At 42.4% G+C, this 17066-nt stretch overlaps 1 protein-coding gene and 1 long non-coding RNA gene across 3 annotated transcripts; one reads left to right on the top strand and one right to left on the bottom strand.

The window, feature by feature from the left end:
• Nucleotides 1-7178: 7178 nt before the first annotated feature.
• Nucleotides 7179-13791, top strand: LOC308393397 (uncharacterized protein; the record flags this gene model as incomplete). Of its 2 annotated transcripts, XM_080877134.1 has the most annotated exons (7): nt 7179-12212; nt 12385-12561; nt 13118-13179; nt 13256-13318; nt 13403-13462; nt 13545-13676; nt 13759-13791. In XM_080877134.1, exons 1-7 carry the CDS (start codon nt 12185-12187, stop codon nt 13777-13779), a joined length of 543 nt encoding a protein of 180 aa, XP_080733260.1. In that variant the 5' UTR covers nt 7179-12184. The 2 variants fall into 2 exon arrangements, with proteins under 2 accessions (XP_080733260.1, XP_080733259.1); XM_080877133.1 differs by having other exon boundaries at nt 7179-12561; nt 13545-13772.
• A 287-nt stretch (nt 13792-14078) lies between these two features.
• LOC308393404 lies at nt 14079-15476 on the bottom strand. The gene is made up of 3 exons (XR_013970971.1): nt 14684-15476; nt 14298-14607; nt 14079-14217 (listed from the first exon to the last, which is right to left on the bottom strand). It is a non-coding gene; the product is annotated as an uncharacterized lncRNA (long non-coding RNA).
• Between the last annotated feature and the right edge of the window lie 1590 nt (nt 15477-17066).

Raw genomic sequence — 17066 nt, 5'->3', positions numbered from 1 at the left:
CCCAGTACACACACACACACACACACACACACACACACACACACACACACACACACACACACACACAAGCCTGTGTTTGCATTGAAGTGAAGGTTTATTTTTCAGTCTGATTGTACCACAAAAATCAGGTTCACTATACCTTTCCAGCCTATCCGGGACCTGTGAGCTCTGGCATTATTTGCACAAGCTGCTGGGCTGGGGTGTGGGCAGGATGCAAACAGCCCAGTCCACTATAGCCTAGCGCAGGGGTGTTGAACTAAAGGTATCAAGGGCCGGTGTCCTGCAGGTTTTAGATACCCTAGGTCAACACACCTGAATCAAATGATTAGTTCATTACTAGGCCTCTGGAACTTCAAGACATGTTGAGGAGGTAATTAAACCATTAAAAATCAGCTGTGCTGGATCAAGGACACATCTAAAACCTGCAGGACACCCGCCCTTGAGGGCTGGATTTTCCCATCCCTGACCTAGCGTATACCTGCTTGGACCTTACTGTATGTCCCTCCTTCCTGCACTCTTGTTGCAGTGTTTGTGTGGCCTCCTTTGACTCAGGAGCAGCACCTGTGTTCGCCAGACCCTGGGCAGGAAGATCAAAGAAAAAAGGAGTTACTGGGCCCCAGTGCCGGGGTGGAGCTTAGGACTCCTCCCTGGAGCTAGGACCGGCCAGCTTGATCAGCTGACCAGGAGCCCAGGCCTCTTCCGACTGTGCCACTTGGTGATCCTCGGTGGTCGAAGACCTCTAACTCATCAGCTGCGCCTTTTCCCTCCATGACTTGGGCTGAAACCACCTTGCTGCACATGCTGGAGACTTTGTTCAAATGTGAAGGGCTGATCCTCTGCTGTCACTTTGCTGCCATGGAACTGTCGCTAGTGATCCTCAGAGGAGCCGGTACACAATGGCTCTGGACACATGATGGAAACTTCCCCTCAAAGTTGGCAGCAAGCAGCCGTTTGGGCCTCACCCAACAACAGCAGTAACAACTGTAGAAACCATTCCACTGTAGGCCAGTTGGCACACTTCTGCTGTGTCCTGGACATGTTGAAAAAGTCTTCCGTCTCCATGCAGTGCAGCGTTACCGACAGATGTCTCAGAGTGACCTACCAGCTGATCTAGGACCTGTCACCTCTGCCATAATTTGCAGCCTGTGGCTTTCAAGCGTCTTCCTGGGTTTCAACACTATAATATCAGGGTGTTATGGACCCAGTACAACATACACTCACACATAGCCTGTGTTTGCAGAGTAGTGATAGTTTATTTTTCAGTGTGATTGCACTACAAAAACTCATGCTTGTGCTCTTGCTCTTGTCATGAGACAGCTTTCCAGCTGTTATGTCTCCAGCTCAGTTCCTCTACTTCCTCCAGGTCCTGGCGTTAAGAAATAGGGAGAGCATGATTAGGGAATTGGTCCCAGCTGTCTTGCCAGCCTGCCTCGCACTGCACCAAACCCACTGCACCACCCCTCCTCTGCAGCCGAGGCGCAGAGTACAGCCCTCAACTCTGAGGTTCAGTTAAAGGATGAAATCTCCTTTCTGGTATCCTGGTATCGACTTTCTTAAAAATAGGAACTACCACCCTAGTCTGCCAATCCAAAGGCACCACCCCAGATCTTCATGTGATGTTAAATAGGTGTGTCAGCGAAGACAGCCCTAACAACCTCAGTTACCTTGCCCCCAGTGATGGGAGTTCCTTAAAGTATTCCCTCCACCATCCAACGATATCTACCATTGAAGTCGCAATCTTTTTTCATGGCCTCACCAAACTCCTGCCACAGCTGATTTTTTGCTTCACCTGATCCAACTCACCACCAGCTCGCTCACAACTCAGCTCCTCACTCTACTTGAATGCTAGAACATACAACCACAGATCAATTGTAATGATTATGAAATTAATATTCAGCTTGTGGCCTACAGTGTCCTGGTGCCACGTGCACTTATGGACAGCCTTATGTTTTAACATGGTGTTTGTTATGGATAAAGTGTGGTTTCCACAGATGTCCAAAAGCAAACACCACTTGGGTCCAGATGAGGCAGACTGTTCTTTGCCATCACATCACTTTGGGTTACACCGTTGTTCCCCACTTAAGTGCTGAAGTCTCCCAGCAGCATGTGGTCAACAAGTAGAGTACCCTCGAGCATTCACCCAGCTACTCCAAGAACACTGTTATTAAGTGAGATTTTAATTAAACTTCCAAGCCATTTGTCTGAAGTGAAGGGAAGTCCGACCCTTTTCAAACATTTGTCTCTTTTGGCTCAGCTCCCTTGCAGCCTTCTATTTTAGGCTAATTTAGCAAATATGAATGGTTTGTATGTTGGGCACCATTTTTTTCTAATTCAGTGCTTTTATAAAAGGCTTATTTGTCTGCACAGAGCACTCAAGGCACTTTATACAATATGCCCCAGGCCCCTCATACATGGGGTTTAAGGCCTAGATAAAAAGTGACAAGCAAAGTTATCAAATTTCTGCGTGACTCAGAAATTTGATAACTTGCTCTGTATTATTTAGAGCAAGGTTATATGTACCTTGCTCTAAATAATTTTTAAGTTTTAATATTGGTATAAGTCTTCAAACCAGTCAGATTCCATTAGTCATACAGTTCTGTTAATAAGAGGAACATATACTGTCCTCATAGATAGCGCCACTCTGATTAGTCCATCATCCTTGAAGGTTTAATGTAGGTCAGTGTGATTGCTCGGAGAATTACACCATCCTGTGATGGAGCTTTGCACATCATTCATCAGAACTCAGCTTCAGCATAACAGCATAACACAGCATTTCTCAAATGGGTCAGCACAGGGGAAAAAGGAAAAACTGTATGTTAAATAGTGCCTGAAAACTTCATTATCCGACATGAGAAACACCCTGCACACACATTTTCACAGAGTTCTAATCAGTCAATCTTGCAAGTAGATTTTCCACCTGTTATACTTATTATCTGTTAACGTTTCACCCTAAAATCGTGCTTTTGCTGTTTGTTGTTTGCTGCTGAGGTTTCTGCAATAATGTACGACTTGGTGTATTCAGTGTGAGTATAAAAAGTACAGCCCAAGATGTAAACGCGACTATGCATGGCTGCATTAACATGAAAACACTCATGTATATTCATCTAGTACAAACGTTCCTGTTCATGCACTAGTGGCGCCAACGACCATGGAGGCATTCGATCCACAAGGTAGGCTGAGTTATCAACCTCGCTGCTTTTAATCTATGATGACAGAGTGTGACTGCACGAGGTGGAGGGGGGGACACAGTCCTGTGTGGTCCTTAATAGATGGTCACGCCTTTTAGACCATGCAAGATGAGATATGAAATACTTAGTGGGTGACTGCTGCTGTGTGAGTGTGTGGAAAAAGGTGTGTGTGTGAGTATATTTGCATTTATATGTGCTTTATGTTCCCTGAACTGAGATAATTACTTCTCAGGAGTTCAGTAAGATCAATTGCCCTGTGCTTCATTAAAATGAGATCCCTTTAAAATGGAAGTTTGACATTCACCGCATCAAAATGTGTGTTTGTGCTATAGGGACTAGCAATGTTTAAATGTTAATGTAGACATTTTGGTAATTGTCTACTTTTTAAAGCGTCCACTTTATCTGTTTTTGATTTCAGCTGAATGAATTTAACATTAAGGCTGCACTAATCACTTTTTGTAAAAGTTACATTCAAGTCAGAAAACTGGCTATAGCATGAAAAGTGTTACATCTAGTGACCGATTGTTAAAGAGTTCCCTAAACTCTGCAGTTTGCTTTGCTTTCATGGCACAAACAGCAAATTTTTAAGGTTTAAGAAAAATAGTAAGGAGGTTCTGATTCCTGTCTTTTTTCTCCTTTCATGTCATCTTATTAAATGAAATCCATTTAAAATGACAGAAGGCAAAATCATTACAGAACCGCAGCCAAATCAAAGAAGAACAGGACTCTATGGTAAGGTCTGCATCAGATTGCTAAGGGCTGGACTACTGTAATTTGTTATTATCAGGATGTCCTGAAAACTCCTTGAAGAGCCTTCAGCTAATCCAAAGTGCTGGAGCACCTATATTGGCTTCTCTTCATTGGCTCCCTGTTAAATCCAGAATCCTTCTCATCCCAAACAAGGTCTTAAATTACCAGGCCCCATCATATAGTACTATATCACCCCATTAGAGCACTTTGCTCTCAGACTACAGGCTTTTTGTGGTCCCTAGAGTTTTTAAAATTAGAATGGGAGGCACAGCCTTCAGCTTCTAGGCATCTTTTCCATGGAAGCAGCTCCTAGCCTGGATTCTGTATACAGACATCCTCTCTACTTTTAAGGTTAGGCTCAAAACTTTCCTTTTTGATAAAGCATATAGTTAGGATCGGATCAAATGGCATGAATCCTCCCTTTATCCTCGCTCTCGCGGCTGCTAGGGGCTTCCCATGATGCACTGAGTGTTTCTTTTCCACTGTCTATTGTATATTTACCACTCTGTATTTAATCGTTCATTCATTATTTCTCTGGCTCTCTTTCACAGCTTGTCCTCGTCCTGTCTTACTGCTCTTGCCCAAACAGGTGGCAGCAGATGGTTGCCCCTCCCAGAGACATGTTCTACCTGTTAAAAGGTAGTTTTTCCTTCCCAGTGTTGCCCAAACGCTTTCTCAGAGGAGGTCATAAGATTGTTGGCCACTCTGTTTTCTTTTTATTATTGAGTCTTTACGACATAAAACACCTTGAGGCAACTGTAGTTGTTGATTTAACACCACATAAATAAAAACTGATGATAATGATAACTGAAACAACTCAAAAATGAGCAAAATGCTGATGAGTATTTAATTATGGCTCATCAACTTAAGTCAAATTAGTGATATTACTATGATATTCAAAACTAAAGAGCTCTGCTGCAAACAGAATGTAGTTACTTGATAAAGACTTGAATATGTTTCTTTTAGGGGACAGAAACCTGCATCTTAACAGAAAGATGCAGGCTTTAGTGACCCGTGAGCAGCATCACTGTTGAAAAGGTGATCTTAGTTGATTATTTACATGTCAGCATCTTTCTGGTGTTACTGATGTCTGGGAATAAATGGAGAGAGTGCTGTTATTCTAAATGAGGACAACACCAAAAATGAGATCTGAGATCGGCTGCCTGAGTGGCAGAACGGGAGCACACAGTTTGAATATTTGATGGTTTTGAGGGCAGGAGGTGCATCAGCATTACATCAAACACATTTTTTACATTATCACAGTACCAAACAGATTCTGGGTACACGACACTCCCTTCTCTGACTTTTCTAGTTTCACTTTTTCTACACCCGCCTTGAAAATCCACAAGCTTTTTCACAAGTCAAAGCCCTAGTGGGCAAAGTTGAATAACTGCCTCTGAGCAAGTATTGCAGGACAGCTATGGGAGGGGCTCAGAATCAAGGATTTTCCAGTATCTTCCAATGTATTTATTAGCAACTATTTTTACTTATTTAGTCATTTTAACAAAATAATTCAGAAGACAACATTGTAAATAATACATGCCTGGATAATGATGAATAATTTACTTAGCATTAATAATATATTTCAGCATGAAAACCTTACCTCAGTGTGATGTGTTACGAATTCACTGATCATAACAAAAGTCAAGTTGTCGAGTTGATGTGGCAGGACTTTGAATTAAAAATTTACTTGTGATCTAAGAAACAAACTTGTAGGCAGCCTTACTTTATTCACACGTGCACACACGCGCGCACACACACACACATGGATAGGAGTGGGTAACACAGTGTGCCCCCTCCAAGACCTCTGTCAGTATACTGCCTGCAACTGCACCCCCTAAACTGGAGTGTAAGCTTAAATATTTCATAGTACTGTGGAAATGTGTGTGTGTGTGTGTGTGTGTGTGTGTGTGTGGGTGTGAGAGAGAGAGGGAGAGTAGGTAAGGCAGCAAGAATACAGATCACAGCCTGCAGATGACCTGACTCCATATGACAGGCCCAATATGAAAGCCAGTGAATGTGGAAATAAAATATGTGAATTGCAAATTTGAACTCACCTGGAGAAACTACACAAAAAGTTTTGTTTTTGAGTCCTAGTGAGTTACTCCACTCAGAACTTCCTTTACCACCATATATTAGAAACTTCCTATGGAACCCCAGCAGGAAATTTTTGTAAAAAAAATATTATAGACACGGGGAAAACTAATAAATAAAGGAATATCTCTTTGCGGTTGTTTGCTTCACATACTAACAGTTCATACAATCTACTTTAAACCAAGTGACCACTGTTGGGTCCCTAATATTTTATTTGATCACTGGCTTGAGGCATGGTGGCCCTTTTTAGGATCCTCATTGTTATTCTCTCAGTTCAGATCACATAGTGAATACAAAGAGAAAAATAAAAAACATGCACTGATTTAAATTCAGACTGATGCACTTAATGACTGTTTTTTTTCTTTCAGTTTAAGTTCAGTTTTGCCCCCTTGTACTTGTGCTTCTGTTATGGCCATTTGCCTGCTCCAGTGTGTCAAAACTTTATTTCCTGTATTTATATTTCATTTTCTTGACCAAAACTGCAACGAGGCAAATCTGGTGCGCTTACAAGAATGAGGTGGTTCATTTCCTGATTGTCCCTCAGACCGCTCAGGACCAGCACCCTTATAACTAAAGCTAAATTAGTACTGACTGTTATAAAAACTAAATTTAAAAAATATCTTGATGATCAAAGTTTCAAATGAGGGCAAAGTCTTCAGATCATCAACCAACAACTAATAACAGGCTAGTGGTAATTTGTGCTGTCTATAGGTCTGTAATGGCACAGCATTAAAACTGGCCTGACCTACTGCTGATACTCCAAAAAGCAGGCTATGTTTTCAGGAGTTACCCTGAATAGAATAGAATCGCTCTTTATAGTCAATGTACGATGACACAATTTTGGTACTTTCCTGTGGGTAAAATATAAATAGTAGATATAAATAGTAGACCGAATAGAATAAATAACAAACAGGATAAATATATACAATCAAGAGAGAAATATACAAAACAAGAGGAATCTAGAGAAATAAGAGAAAGGTGCACATTAGAGAACAAAATAGATGCAAAGTTCTTGAAAGTAGTGCAAAGAAAAGACTTGTTCTGAATAGAGTGTGAGTGGCCTGAGTGATGCGGGTTACTCAGACCATGGCTCAGATTGGTGAGGTGGGTGGGCAGGGGTGGGGTGTGGGTTGATAGTGTTTGTTGACAGTTTGAATGGACCAGGGGAAGAAGCTGTTTGTGAGTCTGGAGGTGTGAGACCTGAATGACCTGATACACTGACCAGAGAGCAGCGGGTCAAACAGGTGGGCAGGGTGCAAGGTCACCTGTGATGGCCTTGGTTTCCCTGAGACAGGAGGAGCTGACGGTGGCCTCCAGGGGTGGCAGAGGGCAGCCAATTATTTTTTTGGGCACAGCCTTCCTGTTCTCAGTCGTGGCCCCTGTGTACCAAATACCCAGGCAGTAGGGGAGCACGCTCTCCACTGAGGAGCAGTAGAAGGTGAGCAGCAGCTTCTGGTTCACGTTATTCTTCCTCAGGGCATGGAGGAAGTGCAGCTGTTGGGCCTTCTTTACCTGGGTGTTGGTGTTGTGGGTCCACACGTGGAGATGTGGGTGCCCAGAAACCTGAAGATGGAGACAGATTTCACCCAGTAATGAGAAGAGAGTGGACCTGTCTGTGTCTCCTGAAAACCATTATGAGTTCTTTTGTTTTAAGGATGTTCAGTTAGCAAGTCAGACTGGTTGAGACCGCTTAGCGAGGAAGCCTTTGATCCAGGAGCAGGTGGCAGGGAGGATCTGAAGGTGGCCAGTTTGCTGGTGAGGATTACCACCAAATTGTCATTGTGATTAAGGTGTTGAACTGAGCTGTAGTCCACAAAGAGCATCCTCATGTAGCTCACTCTTTCTCCAGGTTGCTCAGCGATCTGTGAAACTTATGATCATGCTATTAATACCCTATTCATAGCTTACAAAATGTTGACCTTCTGTTCTCTTACCAACAAATAAATAGTCAACACACAGGCTATTGTGATTAGCACTGAAGGAGCAGTGTGCTGAATATGATAATTGGCTAGGTTTCATTATTTTTCAAGAATTCATTCTCAAATTCAAAACTGCCTTTTGCGTATCCATGTTTTTGTGAAGCTTGGCTGTTTTTATATGCAGTGTTGGGTAAGTTACTTTAAATTAGTAACTTAGTTACATTACTAGTTCTATCAAAAGTAACTCAGTTACTTCAAGTTACTCGTTACTTTCAAAGCAACTAGTTACTAGGGAAAGTAACTTTGGTTTTACTCAGAATTCTCTTGTTAATGTGTTGCTTCCATAACTTTGCCAGTCTTCTTGCTTGCTTACTTGCCACAAGTGCACTGTGCCACCTACCAATAGAAAGGAAAAGATAATGTGCATATTTCCAAGAGAGAAATCCCACGCCTGGATCGTCGTTGATCGCCGCATGATTCTAGCCTACGTCACAGCGTCACGTGCGCTTTTTACATCCAACACAAAAACTGCAGTCGTGGTGCTTTCGATTGTACTCAGAACTCAGAAATTCTGCCTTCTGAATAGGAAGATGTAGGTAACACCAGACTGCAGATGAGCTGCTTACAGGGCTGGACTGGGACAGAAAATCGGCACCATTTTTGCACCATTATAGGAAAAATCATAAAGCCTTTGAATGAAAACAAAAGCTGTTGTGACAGTGATGTACACAGTTTTCGTGGTATCAATGTATCAATCTATCAATCTATCAATTGTTTGTTTTAAGATTCAGATAATTATTTTTTTAAAAAGCTAGACATTTTAAATGAGAATAAGAAAGAAAAGTATTTCCTTGTGCCCCCCTTTCCCCATTAATGCCCTACCTGGCCCCCTGGCAAAACTTTGCTAGATCCGCTCCTGCACAGTTACCAGCTGTCAGCTATGTAAAAAAGGATCCTGGTGTTATTTGTCTCTCAGAAACAGTTCATAACTTCCCTTCAACTCATTCATGTCACCTAAAAGGTAAACCTGTTTCTCCATCACCTTTTCAGCTCTGATGGTTCAGTAAGGACATCTCCTGGTTTCATCTTCATGTTTCCCTCTCACCAGATAACCAAACCATATCATGACCAGCAAGTTTACAGCTGTGGTTCCAGCAAACATTAGCTGATACTAGAAAGTAATATTAAATAAATTCTAACAACAGCTGATCAAGCTTAAACGTGCTGCTGTCATTTAGCGCGACATCCACTGATTTCCTCTTTCTGGCGCAAAGTGAGCGATAAACAAACAAGAGAGAAAAGCCGATCAGCTGATCATTGATCAGTTTCATGATTGAAGTAGAAACAGGAGAGGGAGAGGGGAGAATGAAAGAAGAAGAGGCAGCTGTGCTGCAAAGACACAGAATAACTCCAGCTTTGTGCCTTTTTCATTGTAGCTGAAGTCCGGGACAAAATGTGTTTCTTTTCACCTCAATACGAAACGCGTAATATTTTCTCTGAATACGAGACGGTTCCGTTTTTTAGGGGACGGTTGGCAACTCTAATAATTAACCTTATGAACAAAATAAAGTTCAACATCAGTAACATCATAGCACCCACCCAGCTGTATAAAAACTCCGTCATGCTAGCTATAGCTATAGTATAACGAAAATAAACTACCCCTAAACTTGATTCATATCTGACCCAGATAGACTGCAGGTCATAACTTCTTACCTGAAGTTCAGTTCACCTGACACTCGGACCGGCGGCCGCCTCGGGTCTCTGCTCCTCCTGCCTCCCCTTTCCCTCATCCACCTGCTGGCCTCCACCACTTGCTAATGTAATGAATCTGTGGAAGCTCCGTGATAGCCACCACACAAAGTAACAAATAACGACCCTATCTAAATCCCAGTAACTATTAACACGTTCCTGATTTTGGCATAATAACTAGTTACCGTGCTCGTTACTACAATAATAACCTAGTTAGTCCCAACACTGTTTATATGTGATGAAAACACGTGGGCAGTGACATACTTAAACCCAAGTAGCCTTTGATCCATATCCACTATTAAAACAATATAACAGAATGTGGAAAATACCAAGAAGATTAAATAGAAGTTTAAAGTGATTTATTTTCAAGTAGTTGATGGACAGTGAAACTTTTTTCATTTCATTTTGTTTTTCAAACAAACACCTTTATGGGAGGAACATTCTGGTTGTATATAATCATGCAACACAATGATTGAAATTGTGATAAATAAAAGGAGCAACATTTTGATTTTTTTGTAAAACAATACGAAACTTTTTGCAATTATAAATGGAGAAAAAAACTCTGTTAAACTTTTTGAATAGAAGCAAAATTTTCCCAAGAATACCAAAAAGTTTGCAGCACTGCCAATATTTTCATAAAATATAAATCTTTTTTCACCCACAAAATTTCAAAAGAGACCTTGAAATGTGTTCAAATAAAAACTCCTTCAATTTAAAATACACGTAGACAGAATTTAAACAGTTGTGATGTGCCGGAGAATGCACAATCAGTAAAGAAAAACTAAATTCAAGAGAAAGCATTTTTCATCCTTACATCTAATATTTTCTCCCGCATTTCCTCCTAACCTCTTTAACTCCCAAACATAATTTGAAACACACGAGATTTTACTCCAAGGAGCCTCATATGTGGAATGTTTTTCTGGTTGATTTATGATTAAATATATTACAGTCTACAGTGAACAGAAGGAAATGTTAGTAATGAGAGTGAAATGTACAATTAGTTTTGCTTCTGTGCCTTCCTTAATTGCAATAAATTACAATGAAGTTAGACTGCAGATCCTCCGGTGCATGTGGAGAGCACAGCACAATGCAGACGCTGTCGAACCGCTGGCTCAAATTGCCATGATGTGAGTGAAAGGACCTAGTGCATCAAGCTGAGTTATCAAGGTAAGACCATATCACGTATCTCCTAAAAAGGCCAGAGACATCCCCTGGAAGGTGTTGAGTGTCAAAGTCTTTCAAAGTTCTCCTGCAGCCCTGTGAAACTAAAGCACATTAATCTTCATAACATCCAATTATCCATGAAAATTTCATGATGAACAAAGCTACATTCAGGAGCAGCTCAGGAGCATGCTAACAAGCTGGGCTTCTGCAGTCCAAGGTTCTCCTCCCCTTGAGCTGTCTCTGTGCTCAAATGATGCAAGACCTGCCTCACTAATCCATACTCCTCATCTGTGATCACATACACACAGAGATGCCACAGACAACTATCAACGAAGGCCGTGAAATATTTACCAAACTGAGTTTGCTAAGAGGTCACAGAGATGCTGTTTGAAATTTCTATATGATTTTGCAGATGTTTAAAAGACAGAGCTCATATCAAGTATGTTTACACTGATGTGACTATCTTATTTATGATCAGACTCTTAAGGTATCACATCACATTCTTTTTGGGGTCTCCTGTATATGTAAATCTTCAAAACTATAGAAAAAGTGATTTGCTCATTGGATCTTTTATACCTTACAAAAAGAACAACAAGGTATGGTTTACAAAAATTAAGCCTTGTGATTGACTGGTGTTAGATCTTTGAAATACCTTGTTTGTTTTTCAGTATCTTTTTGGTGATGCTTATGTCTAACCAAGCTGACACTGGGTGAGAGTCAGGTTGAACCATGACAAGCTGCGAGTCGTAGCAAAACAACCAGTTTAAGAACTGGGCCCTGTTTCAGGAAGCCGGTTTAGAAAACTCAGAGTGAAAAACGATACGCAGGGTTGAGTAACCCCGAACTGTCCAACTCGGAATATTCGGTTTCAGAAAGGCTGATAACAATTAGTTCAGTCAACGCGGAGTTGCTACAACCCCAAGTTAAGCACGCGCACGAGGATACATAAAGCCCCGATCAGTGGAGCACAGATTAAGCGAGTCACCATGGAGACGGAGGGAAAGAAGGCGCGGTCGACGTATTTCACAGCGCTCGAGGCCGAAATTCTGATGGCAGCATATGCCGACAGCATGCACATCATGCAGAAAAAAAGTAACACAGCCGCAGCTGCAAAGGAAAGGGAGCATGCATGGCAAAACATAGCCGACAGAGTCAATGCGTGAGTGTTAATTTAAACATTGATCTAGGGATTTCCACCCATATAACACGTTATTTTATCATATGTCATTCTATTTATTATGTTATACATTTTATTTTGTGATGTGATGTGAGCGCAGGTGCAACCCAACAGGCCCCAAACGTTCCTGGCAGCAAGTAAAAATGAAATATAAAAACATAGTCCAAACAGGTAAGGTGTAATTGTATTATGAGCCATAGTGCTTGGTCTGTGTGTCCTATGTAAATCAATTGCAGTTAGAGGCTACAGTAATATACCACCTGTAAGCACATATTGAAATTATCTGAGCACATCACAAGTACACATTTGCCTACTCTGTATGCCCAAATGTGTGCCGTCACAGCCAACAGAAAAAAAGCGGAGGCCCGAAAAACAGGTGGGGGTCCTCCACCACCACCACCCACAGAGGCTGAGCAGTTGGCCCTCAGCCAAAACAGTGGGCGCCCTGTGGCTGAAGGCATCTCTGCGGGGACATCCTCTGTGGCAACAACCCCACAAGACACAAGTGCCTACATAAGGGGTAAATCCAAAACAATACATGGCGTGCATGCATCCATTCTGCACAGTCACCTTGACCAAAATGAACTATGTCGTAGTGAAGTTACTGTCCTACTGACAGAGAATGACAGTCATCAAACAGTTAGGTGAATAAACAACACTGAGACACTTGGAAACTGTTAACGTGCTGCACGGGTGAGGGCCCAGGGAGAGACTCACACACACCGAGCTGCAGTGGTACGTCTTTATTATGAGCATAGCAGTGTCCTTTAATTTTGCATACATGCGTGTGTGTGTGTTAACCTCCCACAGGGTGAGCTCCCTGTTCCCAGAGACAGAGCGAGTAGTACATTCCGTACCTTTCCCAATAAGTGTAACATATGAACATATACCTCAATGCAACATAAAGCTCATAAAAGCGTTTCCACCCTGACACCTACTGATTTTGCCTTCCCTCAGTGTCGGTTGTCTCTGAGAGCATACTGACAATGAGGTGTATGGTGATTGGTATGTCTGGTAATTGCCATTTGCGCCCACATAAGTCATGAGTGACCTGTATGAACCCCATATTCTTCCAGTTGACGGTGATGGTGTACTGCATCTGGTGCAGCCCCCTGTTGAGCCAGACCGACATGCAGTTGTGAGTACTCGTAATACTCCACAGACTACATGTGTCAACAGTAGAACAGCAATGTTGTTAAATGTCTCCACCACAGGCACATGATGACGAAACAGTGACAGCTGCTACAGAGGAGGCCGCAACAGAGCCACACTATGAGGTATACAGTGTACAGTGGAAAATATAACAACTGACGACAATGTGGTACTATGATGACACCATGGACTTACTATGTCCCCGGCAGAGTGATGCTGGAAATGAAGAGGAAGAGGGTCCAGCCACTCCTACAACGAACCTTTCCACAGTGGGTTGTTCAGCACTGATTTACAACCAACCTAAGTAGGCATGTACTATGGATGCCAATGCTATGTCCCTTGTTGCAATAGCTCCCTGTGAAGCAGCTGTATAAGACATATCTGGCCAGGAAGATAAGAAAGTGCGACATGGAAATGGTGCACCTCCAGCTGCAGATCCAAAAGTCGAAGCTGGAGATTGTACTGCTGGAACAACAGTTAAGGGTGGGTGGAGTGATCATAGATGGACGAATCATGTCAGTGTTTGTACAACATACTAATATACGCATTTATTCTTTGTGTACAGGACATACAGGGTGACCAATAAAGGCAGTTGACCACAGTATCTGTGTATTTGTCTTGTAACATGTTGGGTTGACGGGTCACAGGAAATGGTTGTGGCATATGGTGTCTCTGACTGCTCTTCCATCCTGTACGTTCGTGGGTGGGTCAGGATGTTCATCGTGTGGATCACTGCTGTTGTCTGGTTCAGCTGGACACTGTTCACCTCTAATCGTGGCAATGTTGTGTAGGATCACACATGCCACAATGATGTCACATGCCCTTTCTGGGGTGACCCTGAGTCCACGAAGGCACTGGAACCGGGCCTTGAGCATTCCGATGGTCATTTCAACTCTGGCCCGTGTCCTGCAATGGGCCAGATTATAACGCTGCTGTGGGCCCGGTTCAGGGTCAGGGTAAGGGGTGAGCAAATAGGGTAGACATGGGTACCCCCTATCACCAAGCAGGTGGCCAGTGAACTCTCCTAGGACAGAAGAATACATGTCAGTGCAAACGTCCCTGTGGCAATTGGTCTCTGTATATTTCACAGTTACTTCGACCCACCATGTCCAAATTTGGTGCTCAGTGTACATTCCCGGAAGATTCGTGAGTCATGTACAGAGCCTGGCCACTTGGCTTCCACATTTGTGATGATGTTGGCAGCATCACATATGATGTGCCCAGTGCAGAGAACACATATTAGCATCCATTACCATGATGCCATCACTTGTTGGTGTGAAATGCTACAGGGAATTATGTACCTGTACATTGATGCTGTGGACGGACTTCCTGTTCACATAGTCTCCTTCATTTGCTGAGGGTGCAATGATTGGGATGTGGGTGCCATCTATACAGCCAATCACGCCTGGGAACCCTGGAAATTTATGTACCATTTGAGTGGTAGTTCACGTATCACCACATCATGCATTGAGTTTTGTTCATCCTGATACCTGCAATTTTGTGGCATCCCTCTTTGATAAATCTTGTGGGTCTATGACCGGGGAACACCACAAACGAGTACAGGAGACGTTTCAGTGCTACTGTAACATTCCTGACTGCCCGACAGACGGTAGCCTTGGAAACGTGCTCAGCGTCACCGATATTGTACAGAAAGCTCCCGTTTGCAAAGAAACGGAGTGCGGTACAAAGAATATGTAATGGACTGAGCGCATGTCCGCGATGTGTCACATGCGCAATATATGGCCTGAGGATGTTATCCAAATAACTTATTGATTGTGCTGAGACACGGTAACGTTCGCACAGGAAATCATCAGGTAATGATAAGATGTCCAAACGCGCTCTAATCACTCTCTCCCGGCGGAGTGCTCTGCGGAGAATTTGGGCTTCAAGATCTACTGGCTCTTCAAGGAAGGGACACGCCATGTCTGACACTTCCTGCTGTCAGGTTTCCGACAAAGAGGCGGGGTCAGTCAGGGTTAGTTGTAGTAAACCTGCTAGGGGGCAGGTTAGCTTCACGGCGTGTGTCGTCATAGTGACTCACTGAGGCTTCAGCTGAACTCGCTTTGTGAAACCGAAAACCCAGAGTTTTCGTTAACTCAGGGTATACTTACTCAGTTTTTCCACTAAACCGGCTTCCTGAAACAGGGCCCTGTTCAGAACCACAGATTAACCCAGTGAGCCTCAGTGCAGCGTCCACATGTCCACTACAGTGCAGAGAACGTGGTGAAAAATGAAGTGATGAGGTCAAATAAAACTGAGATGACTGTTGTTGAGATTTCGAGCTTATATTAACAAAGTTGAATTGATTTGACAAAAGTTATGGGGTGTAGCATGAACTGTTTTTGGCTTCTTAACTGGAATGTGCCTAAAAATCTGTAGAGAACCACTAAAATATTTTAACATTCATGTCACTGGACTGTGAGAGTACACCAGCACATCCGAGAAATATCTAAGAAAATTCAAATTCCAGAGAGAAAGACCGTATATAAAACTTGATGCCGGTGATCCACCAGAAGAACACGAAGCCAGTTTCCCTCCTGAATTCTGCACATGCAGAAATCCTTTATGCAACCACAGTTGCCCCCGGTAAACATAATCTTGTCTGTTTCCTCCTAAATCTAAACATCCCTGAGTCTCTGGTAAGAACAATATATTGCTAGACATCTTACAAACATGAAAACACAATTACAGATAAAACATCTGAATAAGCAAGAATGCTTATACAGATTTATATCATGTATGCAAACCATACATGATACATGACACCAACTATAACTATATTTATAGTTGTAACTAAAGCCCAAAATTCATTAGCTTGTTGACCCACCAGCAGTATTAACTCAAGTAATTATTTTTGTAAAGGGTAAACAGACTGGTTCTTATATAATGCTTTTCTACTCTTAAAAGTGCACTTTTACAACTTGCCTCATTCACACAAGCATTTTTTTCTATGCTTGTCCAATGCGGACCACAGCAGATGGGGATCAAACCGCCAGCCTTCCAATTAGTAGGTGACCTGCTCTACCTTCTGAGCCGCAGCCAGGAAGTAGAGCTGTGTGACTCTACCAGTCTCTTACAATTTGGGATTTTTGCAAATTCTCTGATTGGGAACACTGTGGCATTAACATGCACCCAAATGCACCAGGCCAGCAACCTGCCAAAAAAACCTGCTCCTTTATAGAGATTATCACACTTGCTGATGATCAGTTAATCAAGCGCATTTCATTAACAGCACTTGGCTGCTATTCACCATCTCAATTCCTATGGAAGCAGCAACAACTTCCAGTGTGGAAGCAGCCTGTAGCTAGTTTTTCACAGGACTGCACAGAGTTCTGGGAAAACTTTCTTTCATACGACTGTAAATATAAGATTATTGCTTATTAACAAAGCAATGGAAAGGACATGAAATGTGTAATGATTATGTATAAAGTGAATATTTGTTAAATTGTGTAGGAAAGCTTATATAAAGCAAATCAATTCTGTGTGTAACAATAAAACCTAAAAATGTTAAAGGTCTGTTCTTAAAGAAAGTAAAGTGTCAGAATTGCTGTGAGGCAAAGCAGGGACCCAAGCGCAGGAATCCTTCAGTACCGTGAAAAGGTCCACAAGATCCCAATCCCAGGTGCAAGTGATTCCTCTCACAAGGCTGCTTTCCACTTCAGCTTACTCAGTATTTACAATTTTCTCTCCACTCTCGCTACATGTTCCTGTACACATGCAGTACCATAAATTAATACCACAACCATATTTACACTGACAGTAGTCCTTCAACAATCCAGCACTGACTGAAGCTCAGCCACTCCCCTAAGTTGCGGCTCTTAACAAGATCAACACAGGTACATGATTGCCAGCAAGTATCCAGAACCAAAAGTT

This window comes from Rhamphochromis sp. 'chilingali' (genome assembly GCF_963969265.1).
Source record: "Rhamphochromis sp. 'chilingali' genome assembly, chromosome: 1".
Lineage (NCBI taxonomy): Eukaryota > Metazoa > Chordata > Actinopteri > Cichliformes > Cichlidae > Rhamphochromis > Rhamphochromis sp. 'chilingali'.
Note: the sequence above shows the minus strand (reverse complement) of the source record. Positions and strands in the feature narration are given on the sequence as shown.